We start from the raw sequence: 17,018 nt of genomic DNA, 5'->3' as shown, positions 1-17,018 counted from the left end.
TATAGACCAAATAATTGAAACAGTTTCAGGAATTTGAATAATTAATCAACAGCCGACAACTCTGGGATTAGCGATTGTGCCTTTTTAAAAGTAATTTTGAAATTAGACTTTTCTCATATATGTGGAGCTACACAGATATACTAGAATATTAAATATTTTCTCAATATATTTTGAAAGCATAACTATTCAGCCAAAAGTAGGCGTCTACTCTATACTGACTACACTAAATGAAGTCTTGATTTTGATTTTTTCTGTACATCTTCACTTCTATCCCACTTTATCTTATAATGAGCATTACTTCTATCCCACTTTATCTTATCTTATAGCGAGCATTCCTAAACTTCCACTGAAAAAACTTTCCTGAGAAACAGCTAATTGTGTTCTACCTGTCTGACACCTTCCTAGGTGACACGAGATTGTTTTGCATGGTTACACTTACTTGTCTCCAGCCCCAGCTTCAGTTAGTCTCCTCGGGGAGGGCTTAGTTTCTCTTGTTCCAGCTCAGCTACTCCAGGGACCTACTCCCTTCTGGCTGTTTTCTCTCCACTTGCATCTTCTTCTTCCACACACTTCTTAAATTAAAGGAGTTCCATGAGCAAAATCTGAGGTTATTGCTCTGTTCCAAGACCCACATGTTTCTAACTTGCTGTCCCATTGTGTTTTCTCCGGACTCACAACTCATAAGATATCATTGAGTTTTTTACATAAAATGCAATTGACTGTTTGCCTTTGATGTGCTATAGACTTAACATCTTTCCAAACAACTTCTCCACCTGAAATTATGATAGCTTTTGTACGTGAATTTTTTCCTTTCCATAAGTATTAATATATCATAGCAAAACCCAAAATCCAAAAAAGAAGGGCAAGTCAATTAAGAAAAGAGATCGTATAGGAACTCGAGATTTATTTCATGTTTTATTGAATCTTATAGGTTACGTGGAAGTGCTAGTGATACCTACTGGAGCAAGAAGAATCAAAGTCGTGGAGGAAAAGCCGGCACATAGCTACTTAGGTAACCTGTACTACAAAACCCAGAGCCCATTCACACACGAGCCCCACTCCGGGCCCTGAGAGTTCTGTGATGATGAGGATGTCAGTCTGTTTCTAGTTACGTGTTTGAATTTCCCAGGAAGCACCTCTTGTCATATCAAGTAGAAATTTCTTTCCTTCTCTCCCAGGGACTTCCCAGGAGCAAAAGCAATTTGGCCGTCTATGTGTTTTAGGGGGGTGTAAATTGCTTCCATATGTTAGTCCATATTAAAAAAAGAAAACAGTCATTGGAGAATTTGGGTATGTTTTATTTCATATATATGCATTTGTATAAACATATTTCATAAATATATTTATATCATATATATACATACATATACACGTATTGAAATTTATTGCATATATAAATGCATATACGTGTGTGTGTATATATAATAATTGCTTTAGAATTAGGAAATCTCATAAAGTTCTTAAAAATTTTTTTCTACATACTAAAAGGATCTTGATCTGTTAATGGGAAACATCACTCTCTCTTACCTCACTTCAGGTACACTCACCTATGATGAGGGTATTTTAAATTTTTAATTATTATTGTGGAAAGAATTGTATCAGCTATTTTAATTAGGCCAATTAATGACTTTTAAATATATGGAAGAAAATATTAAGTTGTCAAAGTACATATTGTTTTGTATATTAAAATTTCAAACTAATAAGTCATATAAAATGATCTTTTAAAGTCACAGATAGATCTAATGTGATCAGGTCTGGCAAAAAACTTAATATTTCCCCAGGATTTAAACTTTATATTTATATTTTTAAAGAAAACCTTCATGCTTTTTTTTCTTTGTAACAAAAATAATGTTCTCATTCTTTCTCAAATAAGAAATAGTGTCCCAGTTGGGAAACACTTTGTAGATGGTAAAAAAATCCAATATTACAGGATTGTTTTTACTCTGCAGTATTGGGAATAGTCTACATTTGAATCGAATTATTTTTCTCATTAGGGTTTGCTTTCTAGGAGCAGGAACATTTGAGAAAAGGGGACAGGAAAATAAATCCTTTGTCATGTGGCACACCCATTAGTTTGTTATTGCTAATATTTAAATTTTATCTGTTTTTACCTAATATGGTTTTGAAATGTATTTTGAGTGCGAGTAAATCATCCCAGATGTCCAAATTCAGATTAAAGCTCCAATATCCAGTTTTTGGAGACACTATGCTAACTCCAGACAATTTCAATGCACTCATTCACTAGCAGACATTTGGCTGTTCTGCTGGGGAATATGTTTTCTTTTTTTTTTTTTTTTTCCAAGCTGGAAAAGAATATAGATGTCTCAAATGGAGTTTTCTCAAATTTTTCAAAAGTCTACATTGTACTGTGATTTTTAGTAATCTAAAAAATGTGGCTAAGTAAACAAGTCGGTTTTACAAATGGAACTCTCCACACTCTCTCTAATTCCTTATTTCTCAGACTCTTCAACCAATTCATTCTTGTTTCTGTCTTCCCTCTATTGTAACTGCCTTTGTCAAGGTCAGCAAATGCCCTCCATATTGACAACTCAATGATCACATGTTATTTGCACTATAAATAGTGTCCAAAACTGTTGACCTTTCTTCAGCTCATTAAATACTTTCTCTTTTGGCTTCTCAGACCCGAGGACCCCTGCTTCACTGGACACCCCTTATTGGTCTCTTGTGTAGGCTTCTCAACCTCTAAATGGTTTCCAAATGTTCCCATGCTGTTGGCTCAAGCCCAGCCCTGCTCGCTTCCCTGCTACGCTATTTCCCTAGGGAATCCCTTGGAGCTTCATTGCTGTCCCCATTTATCTGATGCAAATTATCAAATGTCTCACATATACCTCAGAAATAATAAGTCTAATTCCAAAATTTTATTTCTGTCCCATGCAGAAACCTCGTCCTCCTTTAGCATTGCCCATTATAGTAAATCTCACCATATTACTGGTCTAAGACTGTAACAATTACCACAAACTTGGTGGTTTTAAAATAGCAGAAATGTATTCTCTCACAGTACTGGAAGCTATTATCAGTTTTAATGGACCAAAAATCAAGATGTCTGCAAAGCCATGCTCTCTCTGAGGACTCTACGGGAACATCCATTCTGATGGCTACCAGCATTCTTTTGCTTGTGGCCACATCATTCCAGCATCTGTCTCCCTGGTGACATTGCCTTCTCCTCTTTTTCTATGTTCAAACCTCCCTCTTCCTACCTTTCATAAGGGTACATCTTGATTGCATTTCAGGCCCACTGGTATAATCCAGGATAATCTCCCCATCTCAAGATCCTTAATTTAATCATATCTGCAAAGTTATTTGTTTGTTTATTTACCATGTAAGGTAGCATTCCAGGTTCCAGGGATTTGGACATGGATATCTTTTTTTTTTCCCCTTAATAATACTTTTTTTTATTATTGTGGTAAAATACACATAAAATTTACCATCTTAATTATGTTAAGTGTCCAGTTCATTGACATTGAGTATATTCACCTTGTTGTGTAACTACCACCACTATCATCTCCAGAAGTCTTTTCATCTTGCAAAACTGAAACTCTATATCCATTAGCCAATAATCACTATTATGCTTTCTATCTTCACGGATTCAACTACTCTGCATACCTCATGGATGTGGAATTATACAGTAACTATCGTTTTGTGATTGACTTATATCACTTAGAATAATGTCCTCAAGATTTATCCACACTGTAGCAGTGTCAGAATTTTCTTCCTTTTTAAGGCTGAATAATACTCCATTGTTTGTATACATTACATTTCTTCATCTATTCCTTCATCCGTGGACACTTTGGTTGCTTCTATGTTTTAATCGTTTTGAATAATGCTTCTGTGAAAACGGTGTACAAATATTTCTTCAAGACCTTTCCTTTCATTCTTTTGAGCATATACCTAGAAGTAGAATTGCTGAATCACATGGTAATTCTATTTTTAATTTTTTTGAGAAACTGCCACACACCATTTTTTATTCCCACCAACAGTGTGCAATGGTTTCAGTTTCTCTATATCCTCACCAACACTTGTCGTTTTCTGTTTATTTTAATAGTAGCCATTCTAATGGGTTTGAGGTGATATCTCAATGTGGTTTTGATTTGCATTTCCCTTAGGATTACTGGTGCTGAAGCATCTTTTTGTGTGCTTGTTGGTCATTTGTATATCTTCTTTGAAGAAATGTCCATTCTAGTCCTTTGCCCATTTTTGAATTAGGTTGTTCGATTTTCTTTGTTGATAAATTTTAGGAGTTCTCTATATAGTCTAGATATTAATCCCCTACCAGATATATGATATATAAGTATTTTATCAATTTGTGGCTTTTTATTCTGTTAAAAGTGTCTTTTGATCTGTGAAGAGAAATAATTTGTATATGCAATTATTTTTAATTTTCGTGAAGTTCAGTTTGTTTTTCTTTTATTACCTGTGCCTTTGGTGCCACATCCAAGAAATCACTGCCAAATTTAGTGTTGTGAAGCTTTTGCCTTATGTTTTCTTCTAAGAGTTCTTAGGTCTTACATTTAGATCTTTAATCCACTATGAGTTAATTTTTGTATATGGTGTTAGTTAAGGATTCAACTTCATTTTTCTGCATGTAGTTACTCGGTTTTCCCAGCACCACTGGTTGAAAAACTGTCCTTTCTCCACTGAATGATTTTGGCACCCTTGTCAAAAATAATTTGGCTAAATAGAAGAAGGTTTATTTCTGGGATCTGTATTCTATTCCATTGTTCTACATGTCTGTTTTTATGCCAGTAGCACACTGTTTTGATTACTGTAGCTTTCTAGTAAGTTTTGAAATCAGGAAGTGTGAGTCTCCAGCTTTGTTCTTCTTTTTCAAGATTGTTTTGGCTACTTAGGGTCACTTGAGATTTCATATGAATTTTAGGATAGGATTTTTTATTTCTGCAAAAAAAAAAAAAAGAGGGCCACTGGGATTTTGATAGGGATTACATTGAGTTTGTAGGTTATTTTGGATAATGTTGACAACTTAATAATATTATGTCTTCCAATCCATGAACCTGGAATGTGGTTCCATTTATATCTTTTTTAATTTCTTTCAACAATGTTTTTAGTTTTCACTGTATAAGCCTTTTATCTCCTTGGTTAATTCCCAAGGATTTTATTCTTTTTGATGCGATTGTAAATAGAATTATTGTCTTAATTTCATTTTCCTTTCTCTATTGTTAGTACATAGAAATGCAACTACTTTTTATGTGTTGACTTTTTATCCTGCTTCTTTGTTGAATCCATTTATTAGTTCTAACAGTTTATTTTTTTGTAAAATTTTTAGGGTTTTCTATATATAAGATTATATCATCTGTGAAGAGAAATAATTTTACTTCTTCCTTTTTGATTTGGATGCCTTTTGTGCTCCTGAATTTGGTTTGCTAGTATTTTGCTGATGAATTTTACAATAATGTTCGTAATGGAAATTGGTCTGTAGTTTTATTTTGTTCATTTGTTCTGTTTCTTTGTAACATCTTTGTCTAGCTTTGGTATCAGGAAAGTGCTGGCCTCATTGAATGAGTGAGGAAGTCTTCCCTCCACTTTAGTTCTTTAGAAAATCTAAGGATTGGTGTTAGTTCTTTTTGAAATGTTTGGTAGAATTTACCGATGAAGCCATAAAGTCCAGGGCTTTTCTTTGTTGGGATAATTTTGATTATTGATTCAGTGTGCTTACTAGTTATAGATATATTTAGGATTTCTGTTTCCTTGTGATTCAGTCTTGGTAGGTTTTGTGTCTACGGGGACTTATTTATTTCACTTAGGTTATCCAATTTGTTAGCATACAGTTGTTCATAGTGCTTTATTGTTCTTTGTTACTGTAACATCAATCATAATGTTCCTACTTTCATTTCTGTTTTTTTAGTTGTCTCTCTTTTTTCTTTCATAGTAAAGCTAGCTAAAGGTTTGTCGATTTAGTTGATCTTTTCAAAGAACCAGCTTCTGTTTCATTTTTATCAATTATTTTTCCATTCTTTATTTCACTTATCTCTGCTCTAATCTTTATTATTTTCTTCCTTCTGGTAGCTTTCAGTTTAGTTTATTCTTTTTGTAATTTTTTAAGTTGTAAAGTTAGATTGTTCATCTTCTTTTTTAATGTAAGCTTTTATAACTATAAATTTCCCCTATAGCGCTGCTTTCACTGTGTCCCATCAGTTTCAGAATGTCATGTTTTTATTTCCATTTGTCTCAAAGTATTTTCTAATTTCCCTTATGATTTCTTCTTTGAGCCATTCATTGTTCGTGTTGTTTCATTTCTATAAATTTGCGAATTTTCCAGTTTTCCTTCGGTTATTGATTTCTAACTTCACCTCATTGTGCTCAGAGAAGATACTTTGTATAATATCTACCTTGTAGGACATGGATATCTTGGAGGGGGCATTATTTATCACAGTCACTGATTTCTATCCAATAGATTATACTAAAGCTAGGAGTTTCCCTTGATAATTCTCTTTATCGCTCTAATATATCAGCAAATCCTGTCAGTTATTCAAATCTGTCACTTTCTTTTTATGTCCACTGTGACCCCTAACCAAGCTACTCTCTATTACATTGTCCTGCTTTATTTCCTTTATAGCACTTATCACTGTCTGAATTTTCTTATTTGTTTACACGTATGCTTTTATAGTCTCTATCTCCATTGTTAATTCTTAAAGGCAGGGGTCCTTTTGCTCAGAGCTATATCTGCAGTAACTAAAACAGAGTCTGGCACACAGGAAATAGTAAAGACTTTCTGAGTAAAATTTAATTAAGAAAAGATGGTTCACATTTGTATAGTGATTAGTCTGAGCCAGCGCATTAAATATATCCGTTAAATAAATCCTCACAACAACTCTGAAATATGTGCCGCTAATTTTTAAAATCAGGTAGTAGAAGAACAGGGAGTTTAAGTTTCTTTTCCATGGTCATACATTTAAAAAGCTGTGACCCTGGATTTAAACCCAAGCCGTGTGTTCATAGTGTCTGGTTCTTATTGTCTCCCTTTCACTTTTTCTTTTTAATCATTGCCTTCCATGCAACATTTGTGATTTTAAAGTACATGTCATATACGAACACATTGTCCTTGAATTTCCTCCAAATTCTCTCTTTTCCCCTTCTCTTAACTAGTGTCAATTGGTGTCTAGAATTAATTCAGAGGAATACGAATCATGAAATGACAGTTTTCTTCTCTAATCACTACCTCCAAGTCTGCCAGATCCCATCTTCTTTCCCTGATGCAGATCTGTAAACATAAATCTCCAATAGCTTTTTGTTATTAAAAGACCATTCAGCTTAAATATGGAATCACGTATCTGTGTTAAGTGTATGGCCTTATTAATGTCGGTTTTCCTTGTGCTTAGTATTAGGCTTAGGCCTGAGCTGCCAGGTTCTTTTCCTTGTATAAGGAAATAGAATCAGTGTCCCTAAACATCCTGAATACTAGTCTGAGGTTAAATAAAGGTTGAAAATACTAGTATGTTACCATGTTTATTCAAGAACCCAGTAAGTTTCCTTACTTACTTAAGCAAGGGGAAAAAGCAGTTATTCTGATGAATTAGTGGGTGGGTGCAAGCATGAAGACGAAGAGACCGGCTGCACAATCCAATCAAGAGAACAGGAAAACTCCAGTGGTTTCTAGAGGCATTGAAGAAGTTGAACTGTTGAAACTTGTTGGAGAATGTATGTGAATATTGATAGAAGATGAAGATTCAGAGATGACTTTTAGGTTTCTGGCTTAAACAACTGGGCAAATAATGATGGCTAGAGCACATGGATGAGGGGTAAATTTGGAAAAAAAAATAATACAGTATTGAAATCCTAGATTTCAAGCCTGTGCTATGTATTGTCTGCCTAAAGAATGGCAGAATATACATATCATAAATCACATTTCCTAAAGGCTCCTTTGGGCATTAGAAGGAAGTCATTGAAAATCTTCATCTGAAAAAGCATTAGCAAAAAGAAAGGAAAATAGATCATACCCTGGCAAACTAATCATTCTGTAACAAATTAACTTGTCTACATCAAACTATATATTATCTCATAGGAGACATTTAATTTCCTCCCAATACAATTATTCTTTTTCATTACTCTCTTTGAATTATATTCCCATATGCAATTATTATCTGCTTTTCTGAAGATTGTGACTTTATTATTTGGTTAATAATTTAATAATTTATCAAAAAGCCTAAAATGGAGAGTAAAGTAGGTCAGAGAGATCATATGTTATATCTTTATAACATCACTATAGCTTATGATTTTTAAAAATCTAAAAAAGATCACATGGGTCATCTTACTTTGCTTGCCGTTTTGCATACAACCACTATGGAAAAACTTCTCACTAAAAACAATTAAAAGTGTTGAGCAAAACACAAAAGGAGGAAAAAAGAACATTTTTTAAATTTAACTCTGAACCAAAAAGAAATTAATGAATACTCACATGCTATAAAGAAAAGTGAGAATAGGAAGCCAGAGTATTCAGCTGCCTGAAGTCCCACTTATGCTTAATTCTGGTAAGAGAGAAAAGGAAGCATCTAAAAAATGAAAGGAAAGGGCTTGCAGAAATGACCAACTCAGCCAGTTAAAGTCCATTCCTAACAGCCTTCTCCCTCCTCCAGGACTCTCCAGCTCACATCTGTTGATTCATGGCTTGCCAATCAACTAATGTCCTTCCTTATCTCTGTAGCGGTGTAGGAATGATAAGACTGTATAAAACTGCTTGTTATGTTACAATCGGGGCTTAGCCTTTGGATAGGAATCCGCTGAGCAGGTGCTGGCATCAGTAAGTGCTACTTTCTGCTTATAGCCTCAGTGTCCCGTCTCTCCAGTATCCTATAACAGTGTTAATAATGTCAAGGTTGTGGGTTCTATAAGGTAAAATGACCTGTAAATAGATAAGACCAGTGGTTTGGAAATTCCTCTTCCCTTGCAGCCTCCAACTCAAAGCTCCCCCTCTCCGTCCTGAGTCACAAAGTACATGTAGAACCTCAGACAAAAATCACGCACCCCTTGCATGGACACTGCAAGAGTATATAAGCTGTAAAAAATCTAACCAAGGGGAGCTCGTGCTTTGGGCCTGTTGAAAACCCCACGCTCTCTGCCGGCATTTAATTCTCCTTGTCTAACAAAGTTGTCTGAGTGTCCAAATTCCTCCATCGGGTGTCACTTCCTGCAACACTGTAACCAGTTTAAACTTAGAGAGCCAAGGGATGCTGTGGACAGAAAACAAAGCCTAAGACAGTTGCAAAATAGAGACTCTAATAGGAGGCCCCTGCATAAAGCAGGACTCCAAAGGGCTACCAGCTCACTGTGAAGAAGAAAGAGAAATACACGTGCACCTAAACGAAGAAAGAAAGAGAATGTGTCTGTATTAACACTGGTACTCGGCAGAGGTAGAAAATCAACTTCCCTGAAAATTTGTAACCGAAAGCAAATGTTCATACGGATTTGTGGCACCAATTTATTCTAACTGCGAAGTCGAAAGCCTTCAAGACATTTATTTTAATTAAGGTTATTTTTAATTTAAGGTTATTGAGGTGGCTGGCATACGCAAATTTTTTGAAGTAATACACCTTCAAAACAAGCCTCAAAGGAATTCTATAAAGTTCAACGAATAAAATTTTATAGTAAAAAAAATTCAGACAACATCAAAGGAAATAGATGCTACAAACAAAAGCAGTGAAAATAAGGGAGAGCAGAATCGGACATAGATATAATATAGTTGTATTGTATATGATACATATACAGAAAATATAAAAATATTATGGTCAATATGTTTAAATATACAAAAGGGGAATTAACAAATTTACAAGAATAAGTAGAATCAACTAAACACATATTTAGAAAACCAAATATAATTTTTAAATGAAATTTTAAAAACTCAATCAATAGAAAACAAGATACGAGAAAAATAACAGAAATATACAGCAAGCAGGAAAAAAGAAAGCACAAAATAAGATGGTATAAACAAATCAAAACAGGCCAGCAATCTCTATAAACATTTAAAAACTTAATCTCTAGTTAAAAGACAAAATTTATAAGACTGGAGTTTAAAAATAATTTAGGTGTATGGAATTTTTTAAGAAGTTTTTTTCAGGCATTTTTTATTAGAGATTTGTCAAAAAAATATTCCTTTATAATTGTGCCCTGAATATATATTGAAATATGGGAGCGAGAGGTGGGGAGAATGGAATTATACTGGCTATGGTACAAATCTAGGCCAAAAAGATTTCTCAAAATATTTAATAGACTTTAAAAGACATGCAAAGAAATAGTTTACCTTTTAGGCAAAATCATTATTTAAAAAATCAATTTAGCATTGTTTGAAGCATATCCGTTTGTAAATAGTATTATGGTATTTGCAGAGTTTTCTGTCAACGTATCTCTTTTCAAGTTTAAAATTCAAGGTAAAAATTAATATTTATATATTTTTCATAAATCTAAAAATATATATGCTTAATATTTTATCTAAAAATATTTTATATGCAGTACATGCTAAAGATATTATTGATAGAAATTAAGATTAATTAGGTAAAATTTCAATAGTTTTATTAATACATTGCTTGTAGTAATGCGATTATAAGCACCAGAAAAATCCCTCAGTGGACCAGAAAAACATCAACAGATAATGAATAATTTATTTAATTAATTTAAATAAAAATGCAAATTACAGATAAGTAAATGAATAATAAGCTTCATAGCAATAAAACAAGAAATTTTTATTTTAAAAAACCTAGATTGTTCAAAATTTAATTCCTGATATTTCTCTTTACCCATTTCTCTTCCTAGTCTTTCCCATTTCATCATTTGCCATCATAACCCACCCATTTTCTCATCTTAGAAACCTAGCATCATACCTGACACTTCCTTTCACCCGTGACAACCAAGTCATCATCGTATTTTATTAATTTCACTCCTAAATTGCTCTTCATATTTTTCTCCACCACCCTAATCCACGCCACCAGTACTTTCAGTTGGACTACTAAGTTAACGTTATATCCTGTCTTCCCTATCCAAATTTGCCCTACCTCGGTCCATTTTCTTCACAATATTTTTCAAAATCTTGTAGAGCTTTACATTTTTTTTTCTTAGAGAAAAAAAAAACCCTCAAAATATTAACAAGGCCCACCAGGTCTATCCATTCCTTACTTCTCCAGGTTCATCTCTGTGGTTCACTTCAGTGTGTTCGGCATCATGCACACTTGTCTCGGGATGCTCCCCAAGCTGCATTGAGCTTTCCGTAGTTTCCTCGGTCTTGAATGATCTTTCGCTCCTTCTCTTTTTCCTCTGTCCACCATCTCCAGTAAATGACATCCTTCAGACAAGCCTTTCCTGACTCCTCCCACACAAGCTTCAGCATAATTAGAATTAGTAATTTATATAACTTGTTTCATTTCTCATTCACTAGCTAGATTATAAATTCTGTGAAGCCAGAGAATATATTTATATTGTTCATTTTAGAATTGCCTAGGACTTTGAGGATTGCCTGCTTTATAGCTGATACTTGACACATCATTATTTAGTCTCGATTAAATATTATACAAGAGAAAGGTGCTTCCAAGGTGTTCAGAAATGGACACTTTAGTCACTATCATGAAAGCATAAATTGAAGCAACCTTTATGAAAGCCAATTTGAAATTGTTTTTCAAAATCTGTAAGTGTTCAATTTCTTTGGCTCTGTAATCTTAAATCTGGAAACTTATCCAAGGGAAATACTGAGTTATATACATAATTAGCATACAGTATATTTATCTGAGCATTATATACAATATAAAAAACTTGGAAACCTTCAAGCATTCAATAAATAGAGATTAACTTTAATAATATTTAGGAAGATTTATTGGCTTAAGTTATCAAAACATTTTTATAGAATTATAACATAAAAGCCTTCAATGAACATGTAAGTGACTTTTTGGAAGATAATTCAGTTAAATGGGAGAGTCTAAAAGCTTAAATCAAAAAAAAAATTAAACCATTTGCCAAAAAAAAAAAAGGATCTTTAATTTAAAATGGTAATCATAACATCTCACTTCCATGTCATGAATCTTATTTAAATAGCAGCAGAGATCAGTTCAAACAGAAAGAGAGAAAAAAATTTAGGTAAACAATGTTGTTTTGCAAAATTCTATACAAATGATGCTGTTTATGGGTGAAAATTGGCATTTATGTTCCATTTTTGTACACAGCTAAAGGTGTGAAAAGGTCCTGAGTTCAGTTTTTAAAACTAACATGTAACATATTATTTTAGAATTTTTTTTTGTAATGAATAGAACGTTGTCATTTTGATCTGTTAGTTAACGTGCAATTTAATGACTTGTCTTTAATGACTCACTTTTCTGGGTGGCATGGGAGATCTAGATCAAGTCAAAAATGTCATGCCATTAAGGACAAAAATAAGAATTACAGACATCAAGTGTCCAAAGGAGTTTGCAGGAAGCCAAGATAAATATGACCACGTAGTAGAGAATAATTTCAGGAGAGGAGAGTTTGTGGAATTTGCTATAATTTCAGACTTTCCCATCGAGGATACGCCTCATGTTTTAGGTCAGGGAGTTGACCCATTAATTTAGAAACGAACGAAATCCTTTTAACGAAGTCATATGATGTGGATATGGATTAATGCTGCTTACTAGTTAATTCTCATAATATTTTTAAACATCTTTATAGCTCTCCGAGACACTGGAAAGCAGTCTATCAATAGTGACTGGAAGATTGAACATTCTGGAGCATTCAACTTAGCGGGGACTACTGTTCATTACGTAAGACGAGGCCTCTGGGAGAAGCTCTCTGCCAAAGGTCCTACCACGTCACCTTTGCACCTCCTGGTATGAGTCGGGGACATTGAGTAATCAGCTCCCTATGGCAAAGGCCATTCCCACCGTGCCTTTCCTAATCTTTTTTCCAAATTTGAATTGTCAGGTAGACATTCAAAATGATGTAAGAGGTGGGTTTTCAGGGTTTTTTAAAAATGTGTTTTAAATAAAAAAATATATAAATGGAATTTAAATAAAGAAAACAAAAAATACAAACAATGGAAATTATTACAAAAGGAACAGGACTCATACTCAAAGTAGAGGTGAATTACAGGCAGTGAGGAACTCCTCTTTTTTCCTAAAATCATATATTTACTAACCAGAGCAGATGTCTGTGAAGAGAGTACTATAATATGGTAAATCATAGCATTTTATACACCCATGAGGTGGGCATTGTCTGACTCTGTATAAAATGTCTGTGATAAAATGGTTGCTATTTCTGAGGAAAAGATTTGGTAAATATATCTAACAGTACTTCCAATTATCTTATTCTGCTTTCTTATTAGCTTAATTAATTCCCGAAAAAAAACTATGAAAATTGGAATATTTGGGATAAGTTTTTTTTTTTTAGCATGTAATAAAAGACTAGGTATGGGGCAGGACAGAGTATGGAATGGAAGAAGCAGGACAGTGGGACTCTGTGCCCAAACTGGTGGCAGGTTCAAATGCCCGTTTTGACCTTGATCATTGCAGTCAGCGCTAACGGCACAGAAGCCAGAGAACTGACTGCACAGCTGGCGTGTTTTCCATCCCAGTGACAAAGTCTAAAATTCAGACACTTCAACACCTCTTTAAGTCCACACATAAAAACAACTCTAAAACACGATCAACTGACTCTTTATTTGGAGTGTGGTATGCCACATTATTTAGTACCTATACACAATTTAAGTTGAATTTATCTTCAATTGGAGACATCTGTGTTGCTAGTCCAAGAGCCAGAGGTTGAAATCACTCATCGGCCCACTTGCTTTTCCTACTTTGATGTGCCTGCGAAACACTAGGTTTCTCTTTGAAAGGCACACTCTGATTCATTTGGTCCTGAGGTCCACATTTCTAACCAGCTCCCAGGTGATACCACCACTACTGGTCCACAGACCACGTTTCAAGGAATGATGTTTTCTAGAACTGCAACTGATAGGTTTTACCACAGGGATAAAGGAAGCAAGGAGATTAAGTGGGACCTTCTCTTCCAAATCTTGATGGTGATGATGACAATGATGTGATGATGGTGACCACTATTCATTGAGCACTAAGAGTCAGACACTATCCAAAAGTGCTTTATGTTCATTATAGCATTTAATACTGATAATAACGCTGTGTCACATGTATTATTATTACTCCATTTTGCCGATTGTAAAAAACAACAACTAAGTATGAGAAGGGTTAGATAATTTGCACAGTGTTATCTCCCAATGAGTTATTTAGCTGTGAACAAACCAAGTGTTAATCATCTATGCTGTCTCTCTTGATATAAAGCTTAGATCTAAGCTTTTTGCACCAGACAACCTGGGATCATAAATGTATGTATACTTTGCATAAATATTTGTTCATCTCCCCATAATTTTTGGATCCTATTATTTCATTCAAATTGGAAACTCTACTCTGTACCCCATGCTGTCTGGAGAGAGGGAAAAAAATGGCTAAACAAACAACGTATGACCAATATCTAGCTATTCCCAACTTATTGTTTTAAATTTATTTTTCATTTACAGTTGATGTACAATATTATATTAGTTTCAGGTGTACAACAGAGTGATTAAATATTTACATACCTTACAAAGTGCTCACCTGGGGTCACTTAGAATAACATCATTCCCAACAACAAACATTTTTAATGATTGGATTGCAGGAAATACCATCAGGTTGCCTGTTTTATATGAGTGTAACCTACATGTTTTTTATGGAACAGGACCGAAGCTCTTTTACTGAGCCTCTAATTCAAAATCTTAAAAGTTTATGTGAGACCTCAGTTTTGGGCGAGGGGAATTTCCTTGCTGCAGAATCCTTAATTTGACTGGTAATTACCAAGGTTTTTCCTGGAAGCATGAAGCATAATTAAAGTCAGTGAACTATGTCTAAAAGAAGGCATCTATGTGACCTGGATTTATTCAGTAATCCAAGGGAAACGGCACTTCTCAGATATTTTTCTTTAATGAGTATTACAGACTGAAAGCCAGTACTGCACTTTGAAAGGCAATACCTTCTGCTGCCATGCGTCAGTCTGCGCCCTCAGCTGTAACACGGTCACACTTTCCTTCTTGCAAAAACACACTGCCAACTTCAAATGGTTTCAAAAAGAGCTAATGGTTTTGTAGCCAATGTCTCTATTTTAAATGCATTATTTATTCAAGGACAATCTAAAGCTCTATCAATGAAAATGCAAGTTTTTAGAAAAATAGACACTTCTTCATTTAATTAAATAAGTTGGCAAAATGCTATTATTTATATGTTCATTTCATCAGTTTCAAAACTATGTGTTAGTCTGGTTGTGTCCATAAACATGGTAAGTCAGTCTCTCTCTCTCTCTCTCTCCTCTAATTTAGCTGAGAATCACTTATTACTGGGAACATCAAATGAGATATTTCAAGCAAAAATAAGCACTGTGATGTACTTAGAATTAGTACCCAGTATGTTATGTATATGTGAATTTAAAAACTATTTTTATTATTGACATAGTTGACTTCTGATGCCATCACACTATTTCCCCAGTCCACATATTAAAATATATTTTAGTATTTCTGTTGATATATTGAATAGCTTTTGAAAAAAAGAAGTAAAGAATGTTAACCTTGGGCTCCTTTAAATTTTCTCATGGAGTGTTAACTCTGAATTACCTATCATTACAAGTACCTTGACACAGTTTAAGTACTGAACAAAGTTCCCTAATAACTTAACATAATTTAAAGTTTAAATATATATGTTTTTGTGTATCACCTTGGATTACATAGATTGCTTCCATAAATCCTCAGATTCATAGGAGTGCTATATCCCTTGGAATTGTTTGACATATTTTGTGCAAATGTGTTCATAAAGAAACATATATACTTACTCATTCTTTTACTTAAAATGAGTATATTTTAGGTATTATTTTTTTCATTTAAAATATGTATGATTGTCATCATGACCAATTTTGAGCTTGGCACAGGATACCAAGGGAGAACAAAACAGGGCCCCTGCTTATGTCCAGTGTTATCCCAAATTCAGTCATTCTCATATATCCTTTATGATTTATTGCACTGTTTACATGTGCATACATAACTGTACTATTATTAAATTAATATTTATTAAAAAGTTCATTTTAACATAAATTCTTTTTTGAAGGAAGTGATCTTTACTACAAATGGAAAATTAGTAATCTTGCCAAAATTAAAAGCTAACTGTATGAATACATGGAATGAAATTCCTGTCCTCCAGTTGGCTTAGAAGTTCTCTGCCCTTACGGAGTAAAATAAGTGCCAAAGTCTTCTACTCTCTTCCTCTTTTGATCCAGGGACTTACTATCCATCTTTCTATTTTATATGAATAGAAAGGCTGCATTGATATTAGATTATAGGTTGTTAGATAGGACACATATTCCTGTCCCCCTTACTTAAGTCATCTCATATGTATATCATGCTTTGGAAAGCTGTCTAGTCCATTGACTTAAAAGAAAATGATCTGGTATCTCTGACCTCATTCAAGTGGTCTTTTCTTCATGATGTCAGCTCAGAGGTATGAAAATGTCAGTCTTTTCAGAAGTATGACAGTGTCAACATTTAAGCAAGAATGTCACATTTCTACGATATATTCAAGAAGCATGCACAGCATATAATAAGCATTTAGGCTACCAATATCCTTAGTTTTATGCTTCACATTGAACGTGCTATACTTTGACCCATCTGCCTTGATCATTTTAATGTGTTATATTGTAGGTGCTGCTGTTTCAAGATCAGAACTATGGACTTCACTATGAGTACACTATTCCATCAGACCCTCCTCCAGAGAATCAGAGTACGAAAGCGCCTGAACCCCTGTTCATGTGGACACACGCAGGCTGGGAAGATTGCGATGCCACCTGTGGAGGAGGTAAAGGATTTTCCAGTAGTTATCTTTCAAAAAGAGTAGTTGTCTTCTGATTGACCACTGATAAAATTAAGACAGATCCACAATCCCATACCTGAAATTCCAGAATCTTTAAAGAATTGGAAACTGAAAGTTTTCCATGACACATTTAGC

At 34.1% G+C, this 17,018-nt stretch overlaps 1 protein-coding gene across 1 annotated transcript in view; it reads left to right on the top strand.

Moving 5' to 3' along the window:
* ADAMTS19 (ADAM metallopeptidase with thrombospondin type 1 motif 19) overlaps nucleotides 1-17,018 on the top strand; it is a 214,067-nt gene that overhangs the window by 157,146 nt on the left and 39,903 nt on the right. Inside the window, exons 16-18 of the mRNA XM_039880005.1 lie at nucleotides 932-1,012; nucleotides 12,658-12,815; nucleotides 16,715-16,868. Of these exons, the coding sequence (XP_039735939.1) occupies nucleotides 932-1,012; nucleotides 12,658-12,815; nucleotides 16,715-16,868 (393 nt within the window). The remainder of the gene's footprint in view (nucleotides 1-931; nucleotides 1,013-12,657; nucleotides 12,816-16,714; nucleotides 16,869-17,018) is intronic.

This window comes from Pteropus medius, unplaced genomic scaffold (assembly GCF_902729225.1).
Source record: "Pteropus medius unplaced genomic scaffold, Ma_sr-lr_union100, whole genome shotgun sequence".
In the NCBI taxonomy this organism is placed as follows: Eukaryota; Metazoa; Chordata; class Mammalia; order Chiroptera; family Pteropodidae; genus Pteropus; species Pteropus medius.
Note: the sequence above shows the minus strand (reverse complement) of the source record. Positions and strands in the feature narration are given on the sequence as shown.